The sequence below is a fragment of the Phoca vitulina genome, unplaced genomic scaffold, assembly GCF_004348235.1.
Source record: "Phoca vitulina isolate PV1807 unplaced genomic scaffold, GSC_HSeal_1.0 scaffold64, whole genome shotgun sequence".
In the NCBI taxonomy this organism is placed as follows: Eukaryota; Metazoa; Chordata; class Mammalia; order Carnivora; family Phocidae; genus Phoca; species Phoca vitulina.
The window spans coordinates 1,283,457-1,299,875 of record NW_022589767.1 but is presented as its reverse complement, the minus strand read 5'-3'; the positions used below and the strand labels follow the sequence as shown (position 1 = coordinate 1,299,875).

At 38.4% G+C, this 16,419-nt stretch overlaps 1 protein-coding gene across 1 annotated transcript in view; it reads left to right on the top strand.

The window, feature by feature from the left end:
- The window catches only part of LRP6 (LDL receptor related protein 6), a 181,164-nt gene that overhangs the window by 140,776 nt on the left and 23,969 nt on the right, over nucleotides 1–16,419 (top strand). The window contains exons 16-17 of the mRNA XM_032391785.1: nucleotides 11,043–11,252; nucleotides 13,680–13,805. Coding sequence (XP_032247676.1) covers nucleotides 11,043–11,252; nucleotides 13,680–13,805 — 336 coding nt within the window. The remainder of the gene's footprint in view (nucleotides 1–11,042; nucleotides 11,253–13,679; nucleotides 13,806–16,419) is intronic.

The window sequence follows — 16,419 nt, the reverse complement described above, 5'->3', positions numbered from 1 at the left end:
TATATTGAGCTCGTTCCCAGGGACCTTGCTAAATTCAGTTATCTGTGGTTTCTTTTTTTTTTTTTTTAATTTTTTATTGTTATGTTAATCCCCATACATTACATCATTAGTTTTAGATATAGTGTTCCATGATTCATTGTTTGTGCATAACACCCAGTCCTCCATGCAGAACGTGCCCTCCTCAATACCCATCACCAGGCTAACCCATCCTCCCACCCCCCTCCCCTCTAGAACCCTCAGTTTGTTTTTCAGAGTCCATCGTCTCTCATGGTTCTTCTCCCCCTCCGATTTCCCCCCCTTCATTCTTCCCCTCCTGCTACATTCTTCTTCTTCTTTTTTTCTGTCTTAACATATATTGCATTATTTGTTTCAGAGGTACAGATCTGAGATTCAACAGTCTTGCACAATTCACAGCGCTTACCAGAGCACATACCCTCCCCAGTGTCCATCACCCAGTCACCCCATCCCTCCCACCCCACCCCCCACTCCAGCAACCCTCAGTTTGTTTCCTGAGATTAAGAATTCCTCATATCAGTGAGGTCATATGATACATGTCTTTCTCTGTTTGACTTATTTCGCTCAGCATAATACCCTCCAGTTCCATCCACGTCGTTGCAAATGGCAAGATCTCATTCCTTTTGATGGCTGCATAATATTCCATTGTATATATATACCACATCTTCTTTATCCATTCATCTGTTGATGGACATCTTGGCTCTTTCCAGTTTGGCTATTGTGGACATTGCTGCTATAAACATCGGGGAGCACGTACCCTTTCGGGTCCCTACTTTTGTATATTTGGGGTAAATACCCAGTAGTGCAATTGCTGGATCATATGGTAGCTCTATTTTCAACTTTTTGAGGAACCTCCATACTGTTTTCCAGAGTGGCTGCACCAGCTTGCATTCCCACCAGCAGTGTAGGAGGGTTCCCCTTTCTCTGCATCCCCACCAACATCTGTCATTTCCTGACTTGTTAATTTTAGCCATTCTGACTGGTGTGAGGTGGTATCTCATTGAGGTTTTGATTTGGATTTCCCTGATGTCGAGCGATATTGAACACTTTTTCATGTGTCTGTTGGCCGTTTGGATGTCTTCTTTGGAAAAATGTCTGTTCATGTCTTCTGCCCATTTCTTGATTGGATTCTTTGTTCTTTTGGTGTTGAGTTTGATGAGTTCTTTATAGATTTTGGATACTAGCCCTTTATCTGATATGTCATTTGCAAATATCTTCTCCCATTCTGTCAGTTGTTTTTTGGTTTTGTTGACTGTTTCCTTTGCTTTGCAAAAGCTTTTTATCTTGATGAAGTCCCAAGAGTTCATTTTTGCCCTTGCTTCCCTTGCCTTTGGCGATGTTTCTAGGAAGAAGTTGCTGCGGCTGAGGTCGAAGAGGTTGCTGCCTGTGTTCTCCTTTAGGATTTTAATGGACTCTGGTCTCACATTGAGGTCTTTCAACCATTTGGAGTCTATTTTTGTGTGTGGTGTAAGGAAATGGTCCAGTTTCATTCTTCTGCATGTGGCTGTCCAATTTTCCCAACACCATTTGTTGAAGAGACTGTCTTTTTTCCATTGGACATTCTTTCCTGCTTTGTCAAAGATTAGTTGACCATATAGTTGAGGGTCCATTTCTGGGCTCTCTATTCTGTTCCATTGATCTATGTGTCTGTTTTTGTGCCAGTACCATACTATCTTGATGATGACAGCTTTGTAGTAGAGCTGGAAGTCCGGAATTGTGATGACGCCAGCTTTGCTTTTCTTTTTCAACATTCCTCTGGCTATTCGGGGTCTTTTCTGGTTCCATACAAATTTTAGGATTATTTGTTCCATTTCTTTGAAAAAAGTGGATGGTATTTTGTTGGGGATTGCATTGAATGTGTAGATTGCTCTAGGTAGGATTGACATCTTCACAATATTTGTTCTTCCAATCCATGAGCATGGAACGTTTTTCCATTTCTTTGTGTCTTCCTCAATTTCTTTCATGAGTATTTTATAGTTTTCTGAGTACAGATCCTTTACCTCTTTGGTTAGATTTATTCCTAGGTATCTTATGGTTTTGGGTGCAATTGTAAATGGGATCGACTCCTTAATTTCTCTTTCTTCTGACTTGTTGTTGGTGTATAGGAATGCCACTGACTTCTGTGCATTGATTTTATATCCTGCCACTTGACTGAATTCCTGTATGAGTTCTAGCAGTTTTGGGGTGGAGTCTTTGGGATTTTCCACATAAAGTATATCCTCTGCAAAGAGTGAGTTTGACTTCTTCTTTGCCGATTTGGATGCCTTTTATTTCTTTTTGTTGTCTGATTGCTGTGGCTAGGACTTCCAATACTATGTTGAATAGCAGTGGTGTTAGTGGACATCCCTGCCGCGTTCCTGACCTTAGGGGGAAAGCTCTCAGTTTTTCCCCATTGAGAATGATATTCGCTGTAGGTTTTTCATAGATAGCTTTTATGATATTGAGGTATGTACCCTCTATCCCTATACTCTGAAGAGTTTTGATCAAGAAAGGATGCTATACTTTGTCAAATGCTTTTTCTGCATCTATTGAGAGGATCATATGATTCTTGTTCTTTCTTTTGTTAATGTATTGTATCACGTTGATTGATTTGCGGATGTTGAACCAACCTTGCAGCCCAGGGATAAATCCCACTTGGTCGTGGTGAATAATCCTTTTAATGTACTGTTGGATCCTATTGGCTAGTATTTTGGTGAGAATTTTTGCATCCATGTTCATCAGGGATATTGGTCTGTAATTCTCCTTTTTGATGGGGTCTTTGGTTTTGGGATCAAGGTAATGCTGGCCTCATAAAATGAGTTTGGAAGTTTTCCTTCCATTTCTATTTTTTGGAACAGTTTCAGAAGAATAGGTATTAATTCTTCTTGAAATGTTTGGTAGAATTCCCCTGGGAAGCCATCTGGCCCTGGGCTTTTGTTTGTTGGGAGATTTTTGATGACTGCTTCAATTTCCTTAGTGGTTATAGGTCTGTTCAGGTTTTCTATTTCTTCCTGGTTCAGTTTTGGTAGTTGATACATCTCTAGGAATGCATCCATTTCTTCCAGGTTATCTAATTTGCTGGCATAGAGTTGCTCATAATATGTTCTTATAATTGTTTGTATTTCTTTGGTGTTGGTTGTGATTTCTCCTCTTTCATTCATGATTTTGTTGATTTGGGTCCTTTCTCTTTTCTTTTTGATAAGTCTGGCCAGGGGTTTATCAATCTTGTTAATTCTTTCAAAGAACCAGCTCCTAGTTTCGTTGATCTGTTCTACTGTTCTTTTGGTTTCTATTTCATTGATTTCTGCTCTGATCTTTATTATTTCTCTTCTCCTGCTGGGTTTAGGCTTTATTTGCTGTTCTTTCTCCAGCTCCTTTAGGTGTAGGGTTAGGTTGTGTACTTGAGACCTTTCTTGTTTCTTGAGAAAGGCTTGTATTGCTATATACTTTCCTCTTAGGACTGCCTTTGCTGTATCCCAAAGATTTTGAATAGTTGTGTTTTCATTTTCATTGGTTTCCATGAATTTTTTTAATTCTTCTTTAATTTCCTGGTTGACCCATTCATTCTTCAGTAGGATGCTCTTTAGCCTCCATGTATTTGAGTTCATTCCGACTTTCCTCTTGTGATTGAGTTCTAGTTTCAAATCATTGTGGTCTGAAAATATTCAGGGAATGATCCCAATCTTTTGGTACCGGTTGAGACCTGATTTATGACCTAGGATGTGATCTATTCTGGAGAATGTTCCATGGGCACTAGAGAAGAATGTGTATTCCGTTGCTTTGGGATGGAATGTTCTGAATATGTCTGTGAAGTCCATTTGGTCCAGTGTGTCATTTAAAGTCTTTATTTCCTTGTTGATCTTTTGCTTAGACGATCTGTCCATTTCAGTGAGGGGGGTGTTAAAGTCCCCCACTATTATTGTATTGTTGTCGATGTGTTTCTTTGCTTTTGTTATTAATTGCCTTATATAATTGGCTGCTCCCATGTTAGGGGCATAGATATTTACAATTGTTAGATCTTCTTGTTGGATAGACCCTTTAAGTAGGATATAGTGTCCTTCCTCATCTCTTATTACCGTCTTTGGTTTAAAATCTAATTTGTCTGATATAAGGATTGCCACCCCAGCTTTCTTTTGGTGTCCATTAGCATGGTAAATGGTTTTCCACCCCCTCACTTTCAATCTGGGGGTGTCTTTGGGTCTAAAATGAGTCTCTTGCAGACAGCATATCGATGGGTCTTGTTTTTTAATCCAATCTGATAGCCTGTGTCTTTTGATTGGGGCATTTAGCCCATTTACATTCAGGGTAACTATTGAAAGATAGGAATTTAGTGCCGTTGTATTGCCTGTAAAGTGACTGTTACTGTATATTGTTTGTGTTCCTTTCTGGTCTATGTTGCTTTTAGGCTCTCTCTTTGCTTAGAGGACCCCTTTCAATATTTCTTGTAGGGCTGGTTTCGTGTTTGCAAATTCCTTTAGTTTTTGTTTGTCCTGGAAGCTTTTAATCTCTCCTTCAATTTTCAATGACAGCCTAGCTGGATATAGTATTCTTGGCTGCATATTTTTCTCATTTAGTGCTCTGAATATGTCCTGCCAGTCCTTTCTGGCCTGCCAGGTCTCTGTGGATAAGTCTGTTGCCAATCTAATGTTTCTACCATTGTAGGTTACATATCTCTTCTCCCGAGCTGCTTTCAGGATTTTCTCTTTGTCTCTGAGACTTGTAAGTTTTACTATTAGATGTCGGGGTGTTGACCTATTTTTATTGATTTTGAGAGGGGTTCTCTGTGCTTCCTGGATTTTGATGCCTGTTTCCTTCCCCAAATTAGGGAAGTTCTCTGCTATAATTTGCTCCATTATACCTTCTGCCCCTCTCTCTCTTTCTTCTTCTTCTGGGATCCCAATTATTCTAATGTTGTTTCGTCTTATGGTATCGTTTATCTCTCGAATTCTGCCCTCGTGATCCAGTAGTTGTTTATCTCTCTTTTTCTCAGCTTCTTTATTTTCCATCATTTGGTCTTCTGTCTCACTGATTCTTTCTTCTGCCTCATTTATCCTAGCAGTTAGTGCCCCCATATTTGATTGCACCTCATTAATAGCCTTTTTGATTTCTACTTGGTTAGATTTTAGTTCTTTTACTTCTCCAGAAAGGGTTTCTCTAATAACTTCCATGCTTTTTCCAAGCCCAGCTAGTATCTTTAAAGTGATGATTCTGAACTCTAGATCTGACATCGTACTAATGTCCGTATTGAGTAGGTCCCTGGCAGTCGGTACTACCTCTTGTTCTTTTTGTTGAGGTGATTTTTTCCGTCTTGTCATTTTGTGCAGAGGAGAATAGATTAATGAGAGAACAAAATGCTAGCAGGGTAACAACATCCCCAGAAAATATACTCTAAACAAATCAGAAAAGACCTGAAGCAGTGGGAAAAGAAAGGGAAACAGAGAAAAAAGAAAAAGATAAAGATAAAAACACACAAAACAGAACAAAACAAAACAAAAACAGAATGTGATCAAATATGATCAGGCTGGTTTATAGATCAGTGCCACACACTAGATTTTGGGTGTATTTTGGTCTGTTAAAAGAAAGTGCCTCCCAAAATTTTAAAGAAAGAAAAACTTATATATGTACAAAAATAAGGGTTGATATGATGAAGGGATGGAATATGACTGTAAAGATGGAAATTATAAAAAATTTTATAAAAGGAATTGATAAGTTGTTTGAAAAAAGAAAGAAGAGGATTTAAAAAAAAAAAGAAAAAGAAAAAAGGGAGAGAATGTGATCAGGCAGGGGAGTAGAAAAAAACCATACACTAGAGATTTAGAGTATATTTTGATCTGTTAGAAGAAACTATCTCAAAATTTTAAAGAGAGAACAACTTATATATATATATGCCAAAAATACGGGTAACTACTATGAAGGGATAGAATATGACTCTAAAAATGAAAAATAGAAATGTTTTTTTAAAAAAGGGATTGATAAGATGTTGGTTGAAAAGGGGAAAAAGAAAAATTCAAAAAAAGAAAAAAAAAAGACAGTTAAAAAAAATAATTAACTTTGAAAGACTAAAGAATCATGATAAAAAAGCCATGAATTCTATGTGCAGTATTCCCCTAGCGCTGGAGTTCTGCCATTCTCACCGATCGGTAAACCTGGTCTTGGCTGGCTGTTCTTGCTGATCTTCTGGGGAAGGGGCCTGTTGCCGTGGTTCCCAAATGTCTTTGCCGGAGGCGGAATTGCCCCGCCCTTGCCCGGTCCGGGCTAAGTAATCTGCTCGGGTTTGCTCTCGGGAGCTTTTGTTCCCTGCAAGCTTTCCGTACAGCTTTGGCTGCGGAGAGTGAAAATGGCGGCCTCCCAGTCTCTGCCCCGGAGGAGCCGAGGACTCGGGGTCCCGCTCCTCAGTGCGCCCCCAGAGAAAAGCAGTCAGTCACTCCCGTCTCCCCGGTCTCCAGCCACACTCCGTGCTCACCCGGCCTGTGACCGCGCGTTTCTATCTCTGGTGCACAACCCCGTGTGGAGTCTCCAAACCCAGCAGATCCCTGCGGTGCGCTCCCGCACCTCTCCTCCCGGGGGAAGAAGGTGAGTCTCCCTGGATCTGCTGCTTGTCGGGTCCCTGCTGGAGGAGCAGTGGCCCGACTGTGCCGCGGATCACGGTTTATGGCAGCCCCGAGCTGAGAGCCCGCGCCTGGGCTCCGTCTCTGCAGCCGGCTTCCCCGCTCCGATCCCTGGGAGCTCTGCCGCACTCAGGCACCCCCGGTCTTTCTCTGACCCCGAGGATCCTGAGACCACACTGTCCCACGAGGGTTCCACCCCCCACTTAGCCACCAGAGTGACGTCCCTCAGCAGAGCAGACTTCTAAAAGTTCCGATTTTGTGCTCCGCGGCTCTATCACTTGCCAGAAGCGGCTGATGGAGGGCCCTCCCCCGCCGTCTATCCTCCCGAATATCCCCTCGGATTCACTTCTCCGCACGTCCTACCTTCCAGAAAGTGGTCGCTTCTCTGTTCAGAGAGTTGTTGCTGTTCTTTTCTTCGATCTCCTGTTGAGTTTGTAGGTGTTCAGAATGGTTTGATCCCTATCCATCTGAATTCCTGAGAGGAGACGAAATCCAGGTCTCCTACTCCTCCGCCATCTTGCTCCGCCCAGTAACTCTATCTGTGGTTTCTTAAATCATTTACCTACAAATTAATGAAAGTTTCTTTTTCCTTGTTGCGTTATTGCACTGGCTAGGACCTCCAATACAATGTTGAATAGAGTAATAGAATCCTTGGGTTTTTTGGTTTTGTTTTATTTTTGTTTTTCTTGATTTGGGGGAAAGCATTCAGTACTTCATGATTAGGTATTATGTTTGCTAAGGTTTTTCTGTAGATCACATTTTTATCAGATTAAGGAGATTCCCTTCTGTTCCTAGTTTGCTAGAATAAATCAAACTTGCCATGATACATTTTCCTTTTTATATATTGCAGGATTTTGTTTAATTAAGATGTTTGTGTCTGTGTTCATGAGAATGATTACCCTATAATTTTCCTTTCTTATAATGTACTTGACGTTTTGCCATCAAGGTTACATTGGCCTCATGAAAAGAATTGTTTCCTCTTTTTCTATTTTCTGAAAAAGGTTAGTGTAATGTTGATAGTTGGTTTTTTTTTTTCTTCCTTATATACACACAATCAAACACTTTTGTCATGGGATCTCTTTCAGCTTTATATTTTTAGCCTCCCACAGAGCTTTTTACTACGATTATATTTAGTACATGCGTAGTTTATTGAGTAAATGAACATGTCTTTTCATTGTTGGTTCCAGTGTTTTACTTATAACTGCCATTAAAGTAGATCAGGTCCTCATCATGTCTGGCATCCTGCATTGACACTGTTGACAGCTCTTTTTTCTTAAGGACCACTTGAAACCATCCTTATGTTACCACCAGCTAATCTTTTTTTATTCACTCTTACTATTTTAGGTTTAATTTTAATTTTCATCAAAGTGATACATGTAAATATTTGTGGAAATCAAATGCTTCTACTTAGTTTATAACAGAAAACAAGTCTACTGTTCTACGTACTCTCAGTTCCCACTCTGAGGCATCTACTTTGTTATAACTTGCTTTAAAACAGCTATTTCTTGGTTTTTCAGTTTTAGACATCACAAATTGACTTCCTTTGATGGAAAATAAAATATTTGCTGTCTTAAACTGTATAGCCCCAGAATACTCATATGAACTCTCTTCCCATCCTCCCAGGATAGTTATAATTTTTAAGTTCATACTTAATTGTTATTTATGGCTATGAAAATATTACCATTAGCATGTTTCTTTCTATAGCTTTTTTCCCCTGAAGTTAATCTTGTCTAATGTAAATATTGTTTCAGTACCTACAGAACAGATGCATCAAGCAATCCATCTTTTTTCTTTTTAATTGGAAGCACTACCTCTTTATCATCTTGCTCCAATCTGGATTTGCTTGCTTTTTAAAGGCCAGCTTCCTTTCACTATTATTCTGGAAATGCACTTGCCAGTCTCCTTGGTGCTGAAACCTGTTTACTTGATTCCATTTCTCTGGCTAATTTCTTTTTCTTGGTAGAACACATCCTCTGTTAGCTTCTTGAAAGGAGTTTATAGGAGGTTAAATTCATTTATTTGTCTGAATTTTTTTCCCCTCACACTTGGTTGATAATTTGGATGTATATAGCATTCATGTTCCATAACTATTTTCTCCCAGTTTTGAAGGCAGAGCTCTATTGTCTTCTATTGTTGTTGGGAAGTTTGATGTCATTGTGATTCCTATTTATATGTGATCCTTTATTTTCCCCTCCAGAAGCTTTTAACATCTTCTCTTTTTCCCAGATGTTCTAGAATTTAATGATAATGTGCCTTCATGTGATCCCTCCCTGACTTCCCTCTTTGTTTCTTTCTTTCATTGAACTGGTTACTAGGTGAGTCCTTTCTATCTGGAAACTTACATCTTGAGTTCTGGGAAGTTGGTTTTTGTTTTTTGTTTTTTGTTTTTTAATGTTTCTTTAATGATTTGTTTTCTCATTCTGGAACTTTTACTCAATTGTTGGATCGTAACTGTAACTGTATTTTTCTCACATACTATCCATCTCTTTATCTTTTTGTTCTGCTTTCTGAGAGAGTTTTTCAAATTTATCTTCCAGCCCTCTTTTGGGATTTTTTTCCAGGTATCATATTTTTAATTTCCAAGGACTCTTGTGTTCTGGGATGCCTTGCCCCCATCAAAACATCCTGTTCTTTAGGTTTTTGTTGCTATTGATTTGGGGTTTTTTCCTGCTTTTAATTCCATCTGTTTCTCTAAATTCCTTTATTCTGTTTTGGGCTTTGAATATAAAAAAGTCATTTTCTTTAAATATGTGGTGATCCTTAGTTGTCTGTATTTAATAGTGAGGCATTAAAATGCTGCTTTTCCCATTGCTGCGGCCTGTGAAGGAGTGGACATCTTATGGACACCTGGCTGTTTTCTAATGGGACTCCAAGGTGACACTATCTGAAGTTCTTTTTTCTTGGATACCTCATGTTTTTTATTTGATTATTGTTGTTTTTGGTTTGTTTTTCCTATAGGGATATCTTCCGGTCTTCTGTAGGAGGATAAAAGCTGGCTGCTAATATTCTTGGAATCTAGTGGGAAAAGGGCACAACTTATATTGGAGAATCTCACCAGTTAGAAAGTAGACTTTTAATTAATTCCCCTGTAAAATCCCATGTATGGCACTACCTCTTTGTCTGGTATGTTAAAATCTGGTTCAGCCTCTTCAGAAAGTATATCTTCAGTCTTCTAATAAAGGAAGGGAGGAGACCCAGGAGCTGAATAACTTCTTGTACTTCTTTTCAATCAGTCCTTTTCTCTCAGCCCCAGCCATGTAACTCCTCCTTTTGCTCCATCCTAAATTACCTGGTGCTTCCAGTTTCTGAGCTAATTGATTTTGTTGTTGGCTTCACCAACTGCAGGCATTTAGCTTTCTCTGGGCTACTATGTCCCTGGTCTGCTCCAGCTTCTGAATTTTATATCATTTTGTCCTCTGCTGTCCTGTTTGTCCTTATGGATTATACCTTAATTTTTTACTACAATTTTAGGAAGGAGCCTAAGAAAACTTGTGTTTAACCCACCTTGGATCTGAATGTTGACTTAGGCAGTGCCTTCTCATCTGGAATATTTCCCCATTTTTCTCCCTTTTTAAAACTTAGCTTTATGCTTGCCTCTTTCCTAGAACTTTCCCTGATATTTCTAAAATACAAACTAATGCCCTTCTTTGATTAAACTCTCATCACTTAAGAACCATGAATATGTTCTATAGATATTTGAAGGACTATTATGGGGAGCAGGGAGGGAATGAATATATTTTTTTTTTCTTTTTGAATGAGGGAGAAACGGGATAGAGAGAGTGGGGCACAGATTTCAACACACTGAATGAAAGAATTTTCTTATAGTTCAGCAGAACAGTTGCCTGTTAAGAGTTAACATCCCATATCTGGGATGTTGTAGAAAGAATTCTTACTTTGTGGTGAGGTTTGAACCAGGTCAGTCATTTGAATGAGTCATTTTTTTTTGAATCAGTCATTTTTGAATCAGTCATTTTTTCTGTATTCTGAGTGGCCAGATGGAGTGTGGGTGGAGTGGTTCTTCACAGAGGCCTCAGGTATACTCAGCAAGTAGGGGAGGCCAAGAGCTCAAAGCTCTGGGCTCTATCCAAAGAAGTCCCATTTTTATCTGATTTATATGTTAAGGCTTTTCACAAAATGTAATTTGAGAAATGGACTATGCTTTTAAAAAAAATTTTGAAAGTTACTCTGTCTTTTCCATGTTTCTGTGAAGTAGAGTATTTACTATGTATTGGGCACTTACTTGCTTTTGTTTGTACTTAAATGTCTAGTCTGTTCTCTGGTATGTATATATCTTCTCAGAATGATTTTTAATTTTTGTGATAGATACCTTATATTTTCTATTTCAGTACTTTTGGAATCTAACTGGTATTTGATCAGTAGTTGCTAAATGTGTGATTTGACCCACATGAATCATTTCTATTGCACGTTCTCCTTTCCAAGGTGCCAACCGGATAGTATTAGAAGACTCTAATATCTTGCAGCCTGTGGGACTGACTGTGTTTGAAAACTGGCTGTACTGGATTGATAAGCAGCAGCAAATGATTGAAAAAATTGACATGACAGGCCGAGAGGGTAGAACCAAAGTCCAGGCTCGAATTGCCCAGCTTAGTGACATCCATGCAGTGAAAGAGCTGAACCTTCAGGAATATAGTAAGTGCTGATGGCATACTGTTAATTGCAGGACTCATGTTTGTTATAAGAAATTAAGATAGAATTAAGATGTTCTTCTGTGTCTTCTTACCTTTTTAAAATTATACTTTTTTTTTTTTTTTTAAGATTTTATTTATTTGACAGAGAGAGACACAGCAAGAGAGGAAATACAAGCACGGGGAGTGGGAGAGGGAGAAGCAGGCTTCCCGCGGAGCAGGGAGCCTAATGTGGGGCTCGATCCCAGGACCCGGAGATCATGACCTGAGCCGAAGGGTGATGCTTAACTGAGCTACCCAGGCGTTCCTTCTTACCTTTTTCTTTAAAGATTTTCATGCACTTTTAATTTTGCCATTTTTTAAACTCTGTTTTTAAAGCCTTACATCAAACTCACCTGGGAGCTTTTTCAAATTAAACACCTTTCCCCATAAAACAGAAGTGGGGGAAAGAAGTGGTCTGGCTCATTTTCAAAAATTTCCTCAGATACAACAAGGACTGCTTGTCATGCCTTCTTTCTCACCTTCAGCCCCTTTAAGAATACTGGTATAAAGTATATATTTCTTTTGTTCCCTGTGTGCCCCCATAGTTTGAACAAAAGCAATAATTATATTTATATAATGATGAATATAGTTATCTTGGAATAACCTTATTAAGCAAAAACAAATTAAAAATTAGTGTGTTCAGAAGTTTTTGAAATGAACTTAGAGAAAACTGATTAACAAATGCTTGGTTTTCTTCCTCCTAGATAAATTTCTCAATTCTCAGCTTAGAAAAGTATATATTTTTTTAATTTATTGAAAGCTTTTAAATATGGCTAATCATCTTGCCTTAATTTCTTGTTAATATCAAAAGACTCCTCATAGCAGTCACTACTATGGGTTTTGTGTGATTGTACCAGGAATGCTAATGTTAAATGAAATATTAAAGAGAGAACTACTGAACGCTTGAACTTCTCAACCTGAGGCTTTCAAATCAAACTGGAATATGAAAGGAGAATAGTGGAATGAGAGCACCATTGCTTGTTCAGGTCTTCATTTTGTTGTCACTGTTTGTGAACTTAGAAGTTAGAGGCATTTGAGAATTAGAATTGTTGTCATTCTAAGTTAATGCATGTGACTCATGCTGAATATTTAATAGAAATAAGGCCTTAATTTCTAAGTTATTCAGTTGACAAATGAATATTTTATTGCAGAAAATCTCAGTGGAGGTTTTCAGAATTTTAGGGGGGATGTCTTTTTTTATAATTAAATACTTAAATATGGTTTTATATTTGGAAAAACTTTTTTTTTCAAATTTCTAATAACATTAACAAGAGTGAGATTTTTGTTTATCAGAAGTGTCATGGGGGCACCTGGTTGGCTCAGTTGGTTGAGCATCTGCCTTCAGCTCAGGTCATGATCTCAGGGTTCTGGGATCAAGCCCTGTGTCAGGCTCTCCACTCAGCAGCAAGTCTGCTTCTCCCTTTCCCTCTGTGATCTCTCTCGCTTTCGCGCTCTCTCAAATAAATAAATAAATAAAATCTTTTAAAAAAAAAAGTGTCATGGAATTAAAAGGTTGTGCTATATGTAGGTTGTGTATTCTAGTGTAATATGACTGATGTCTGTTTTGGGACATCTGTGTAGTATAACCTATCTGCTCAGTTACAGATAGCTGCCTCCCTCAGTCTCATCAACACACACTGAAGCAGGGCTGGTGTGTTATTGAGAACACAGATAATAAATGGGTGGCTACATTAGATGCTGGTATTCTGATGACAGATGTCAAGTTGCTTACAACACAGGCTAAGTAGAAAATTCAAAGCAACTTCATTAAATCCAATTTGTAAAACAGACTTTGAAAAGTTGCCTAAGTTTGTATTTATTTAATTTATCCCAAATTTAAGGAAATTAAACATTAGTAACATTGCAAGTTACCTTTTGCAATTGACTAAGCAAATAATTTTGATTGACTGAGTGGTTGCAATCCATGTTTTTTTCTTCTAATGTGACAACTCTAGAAGTTTTTTTCTTCTAATGTGACAACTCTAATTTTCCGTATTTCATTAAGCTACAGTTTTTTGAGTAAAATCATCTTTTAGAAAGGTAGAATTTCTGAGTTAAAATCTTTGGAAGACTTTTTATATTTTAAGTAGAATAATGTCCAGGTCTCTGCATTCTCCTTAGCAATGTTTTTAGTTTCAATAATCAATTTTTTATATATATAAATATTTAAAGACAGTGGTTAATTTTGCATTATTAAATTGTCCTCATTTTCTTGTAATTGTGTAGGGATACAGTGAGGAATTATATTGTTAGTGGGATTAAAGTCCAAGGTAATTTTACATTTAGTTTTTCTTGGTAATTCATAAATAATTGATTTTGACTGAGCTGTCCTTTCTTCCCTTCCTCCTTCCCTCCCTTCCTTTTCTTTCTTCTTGTTTTTCTTTTTCAGGACAGCACCCTTGTGCTCAGGATAACGGTGGCTGTTCACATATTTGTCTTGTAAAAGGAGATGGTACTACAAGGTGCTCTTGCCCCATGCACTTGGTTCTGCTTCAAGATGAGCTATCATGTGGAGGTAAATATGTTATTTTCTTGTGCAGGTCCAAATGCCGATTAACATGTTCTATGACTTCCATAGCCATTTCTCTTCCAGAAGTAACCACTATTCTGATTTTTATCCCCATAATTTAGCTTTTCCTGTTCTTGAGCTTTAGGTAGGAGTCATGGCATATGTGTTCTTTTTGTGTCTGATTCTCTTGCTTAAGATTTTTGAGATTCAGCCATGTAGAGGAATGTATCAGTAGTTTGTTTCTTTTTATTGCTGAGTAGTGTTTCATTGTAAAAATATGGCACAGTTTATTCTCCTGTTGAGGGACATTTTAATTGTTTCGTTTTTTTGTTCTTAAGAATAAAACTGCAGGGGTGCCTAGGTGGCTCAGTCAGTTAAGGGTCTGCCTTTAGCTCAGGTCATTTTCCCGGGGTCCTGGGATCAAGCCCCACATCAGGCTCCCTGCTCAGTGAGGAGTCTGCTTTTCCCTCCACCAGTCTCCCTAGCCTGTGCTCTCTCGCTCACTCTCAAATAAATAAATAAAATCTTAAAAAAAACTTTTTTTAAATTAAAAAAAAAGAGTAAAACTGCAGTCAGTGTTTGTGTATAAGATTTTTTTTTGTTGGGTGCCTGACTGGCTCAGTTGGTGGAGCATGTGACTCTTGATCTTGGGGTTGTGAGTTGTAGCCCCACGTTGGGTGTAGAGATTATTTAAAGGAAAATCTTTTTTAAAAAAAGATTTTTTGGGGGGGGGCACCTGGGTGGCTCAGTCGGTTAAGCATCTGCCTTTGCTCAGATAGTTAAATGTCTGCCTTCAGCTCAGGTCATGATCCCCTGGGATCGAGCCCTGCATTGGGCTCCCTGCTCAGCGGGGAGCCTGCTTTTCCCTCTGCCTCTGCTGCTCCCCCTACTTGTGCTCTTTATCTCTCTCTCTCTGTCAAATAAATAAATAAAATCTTAAAAAAACAAGATTTGGGGTGCCTAGGTGGCTCAGTCGTTAAGCGTCTGCCTTTGGCTCAGGTCATGGTCCCAGGGTCCTGGGATCAAGCCCCGCGTTGGGCTCCCTGTTCAGCCGGGAGTCTGCTTCTCCCTCTCCTACTCCCCCTGCTTGTGTTCCCTCTCTCGCTGTGTCTTTCTCTGTCAAATAAATAAAAAAATTTTTTTTGGTAATTTAACATTGATTTTACTGTGGAGGTAAATGAAATACAGAATCTTAATTCATCTGCCTGACCTTCAAGATGTGTTTTCATTTGAGCCTGCCTTACCTACTCATCTCCTTTAGTATCTCACTTTATTTTTGCTTGGCTATTTAGAGTTTGATGATTACTGTTGCATGTTCTGTTTTGTTTTGCCTCAGTGGACCTGTGGTATTTCAGAGATGTTTTTTTCTTTTTGCATGCCGTCCTAAATCTTACTTATTTTTCAAGGAGCATCTCCTCATAATCTTTAAGACTTCACTAGCTCTTATTGTTCTCCCCTTTCTCTGAATTGTAGCACTGTTACCACAGTTTGCCTGATATGCAGTTCAGAGGGATGTTTTGTGTTATATTCATGCGTCTCTGCCCATCCCCAGTCAAATTAAAAGCTCTTTAAGGACATGGACCATATATTTTACCTATTTTTATTCTCCACATGATCTGGTATAGTGCTGAATACATAATAGGCTCAAATTCCCTCTAAATAATATCTCAAATTCCCCATGTAAAATGTTCACCTGTAATTTACAGTATTCTCTATTTTAAAGATAAAAGGTTTGGGGTGCCTGGGTGCTTCATTTGTTTAAGCGTCCAACTCTTGGTTTCTGCTCAGGTCATGATCTCGTGGCCATGAGATTGAGCCCCACTTCAGACTCTGCACTCAGTGCCGAGTCTGCTTCAGATTCTCTCCTTCTCTCTCCCTCCCTCACCTGTTCACTCTCTCGCAAATAAATAAAATCTTAAAAAAAAAGTTAAAAGGTTTTCTGATCCATAGTCATATTAATAAAGTTATGTTATCTAGTGAATTTACTCACAGGTTTTTAAAAGAAGTCAGCAAGCCTGTGATATAGTAGTAAAGGCAATGGGCTAAAACTAAGGAGACTGTCCTTCTGGTCCTATCTTTTATTTTTAATTATCCCTTGTTTATAGGAAGCTCTGTGACCTCGGGCAGTCACTTAGCTTCTCTGAGCCTCAGTTTCCTCATTTGCAGAAACAAAGAAATTGGGCTTGAATGGCAATTCTCAGAGTGACCTCAGCAACTTTTACATTTTTAAAAATTATTGAGGACCCCAAACAGCTTTTGTTTGCATAAGTTATGTTTATATTTCATGGTTAAAATTAAAACCAAGAACTTTAAAAAATATTTATTAAAAATAACAATAATAAACCCTTACATGTTCTCAAGTTAAACCTGTTAAGAAAGTTAACTATATTTTCTGAAGCAAAATAATTTTGGTGAGAAATGTGACATTGTTTTTACATTTTTGTAAATCTCTTCAGTGGTGGCGGGATTCTCATGTCTACTGCATTCAGTCTGTTGTCGTATATGGTTTTGGTTGAAATATGTAAGGAAATTTAGCCTCATACAGAAGTGTAGTTGGTGAGCGGAGAGCTATAGTAATAGACTTTTCAAATAATTATGCATATATACTGAATTCTATACC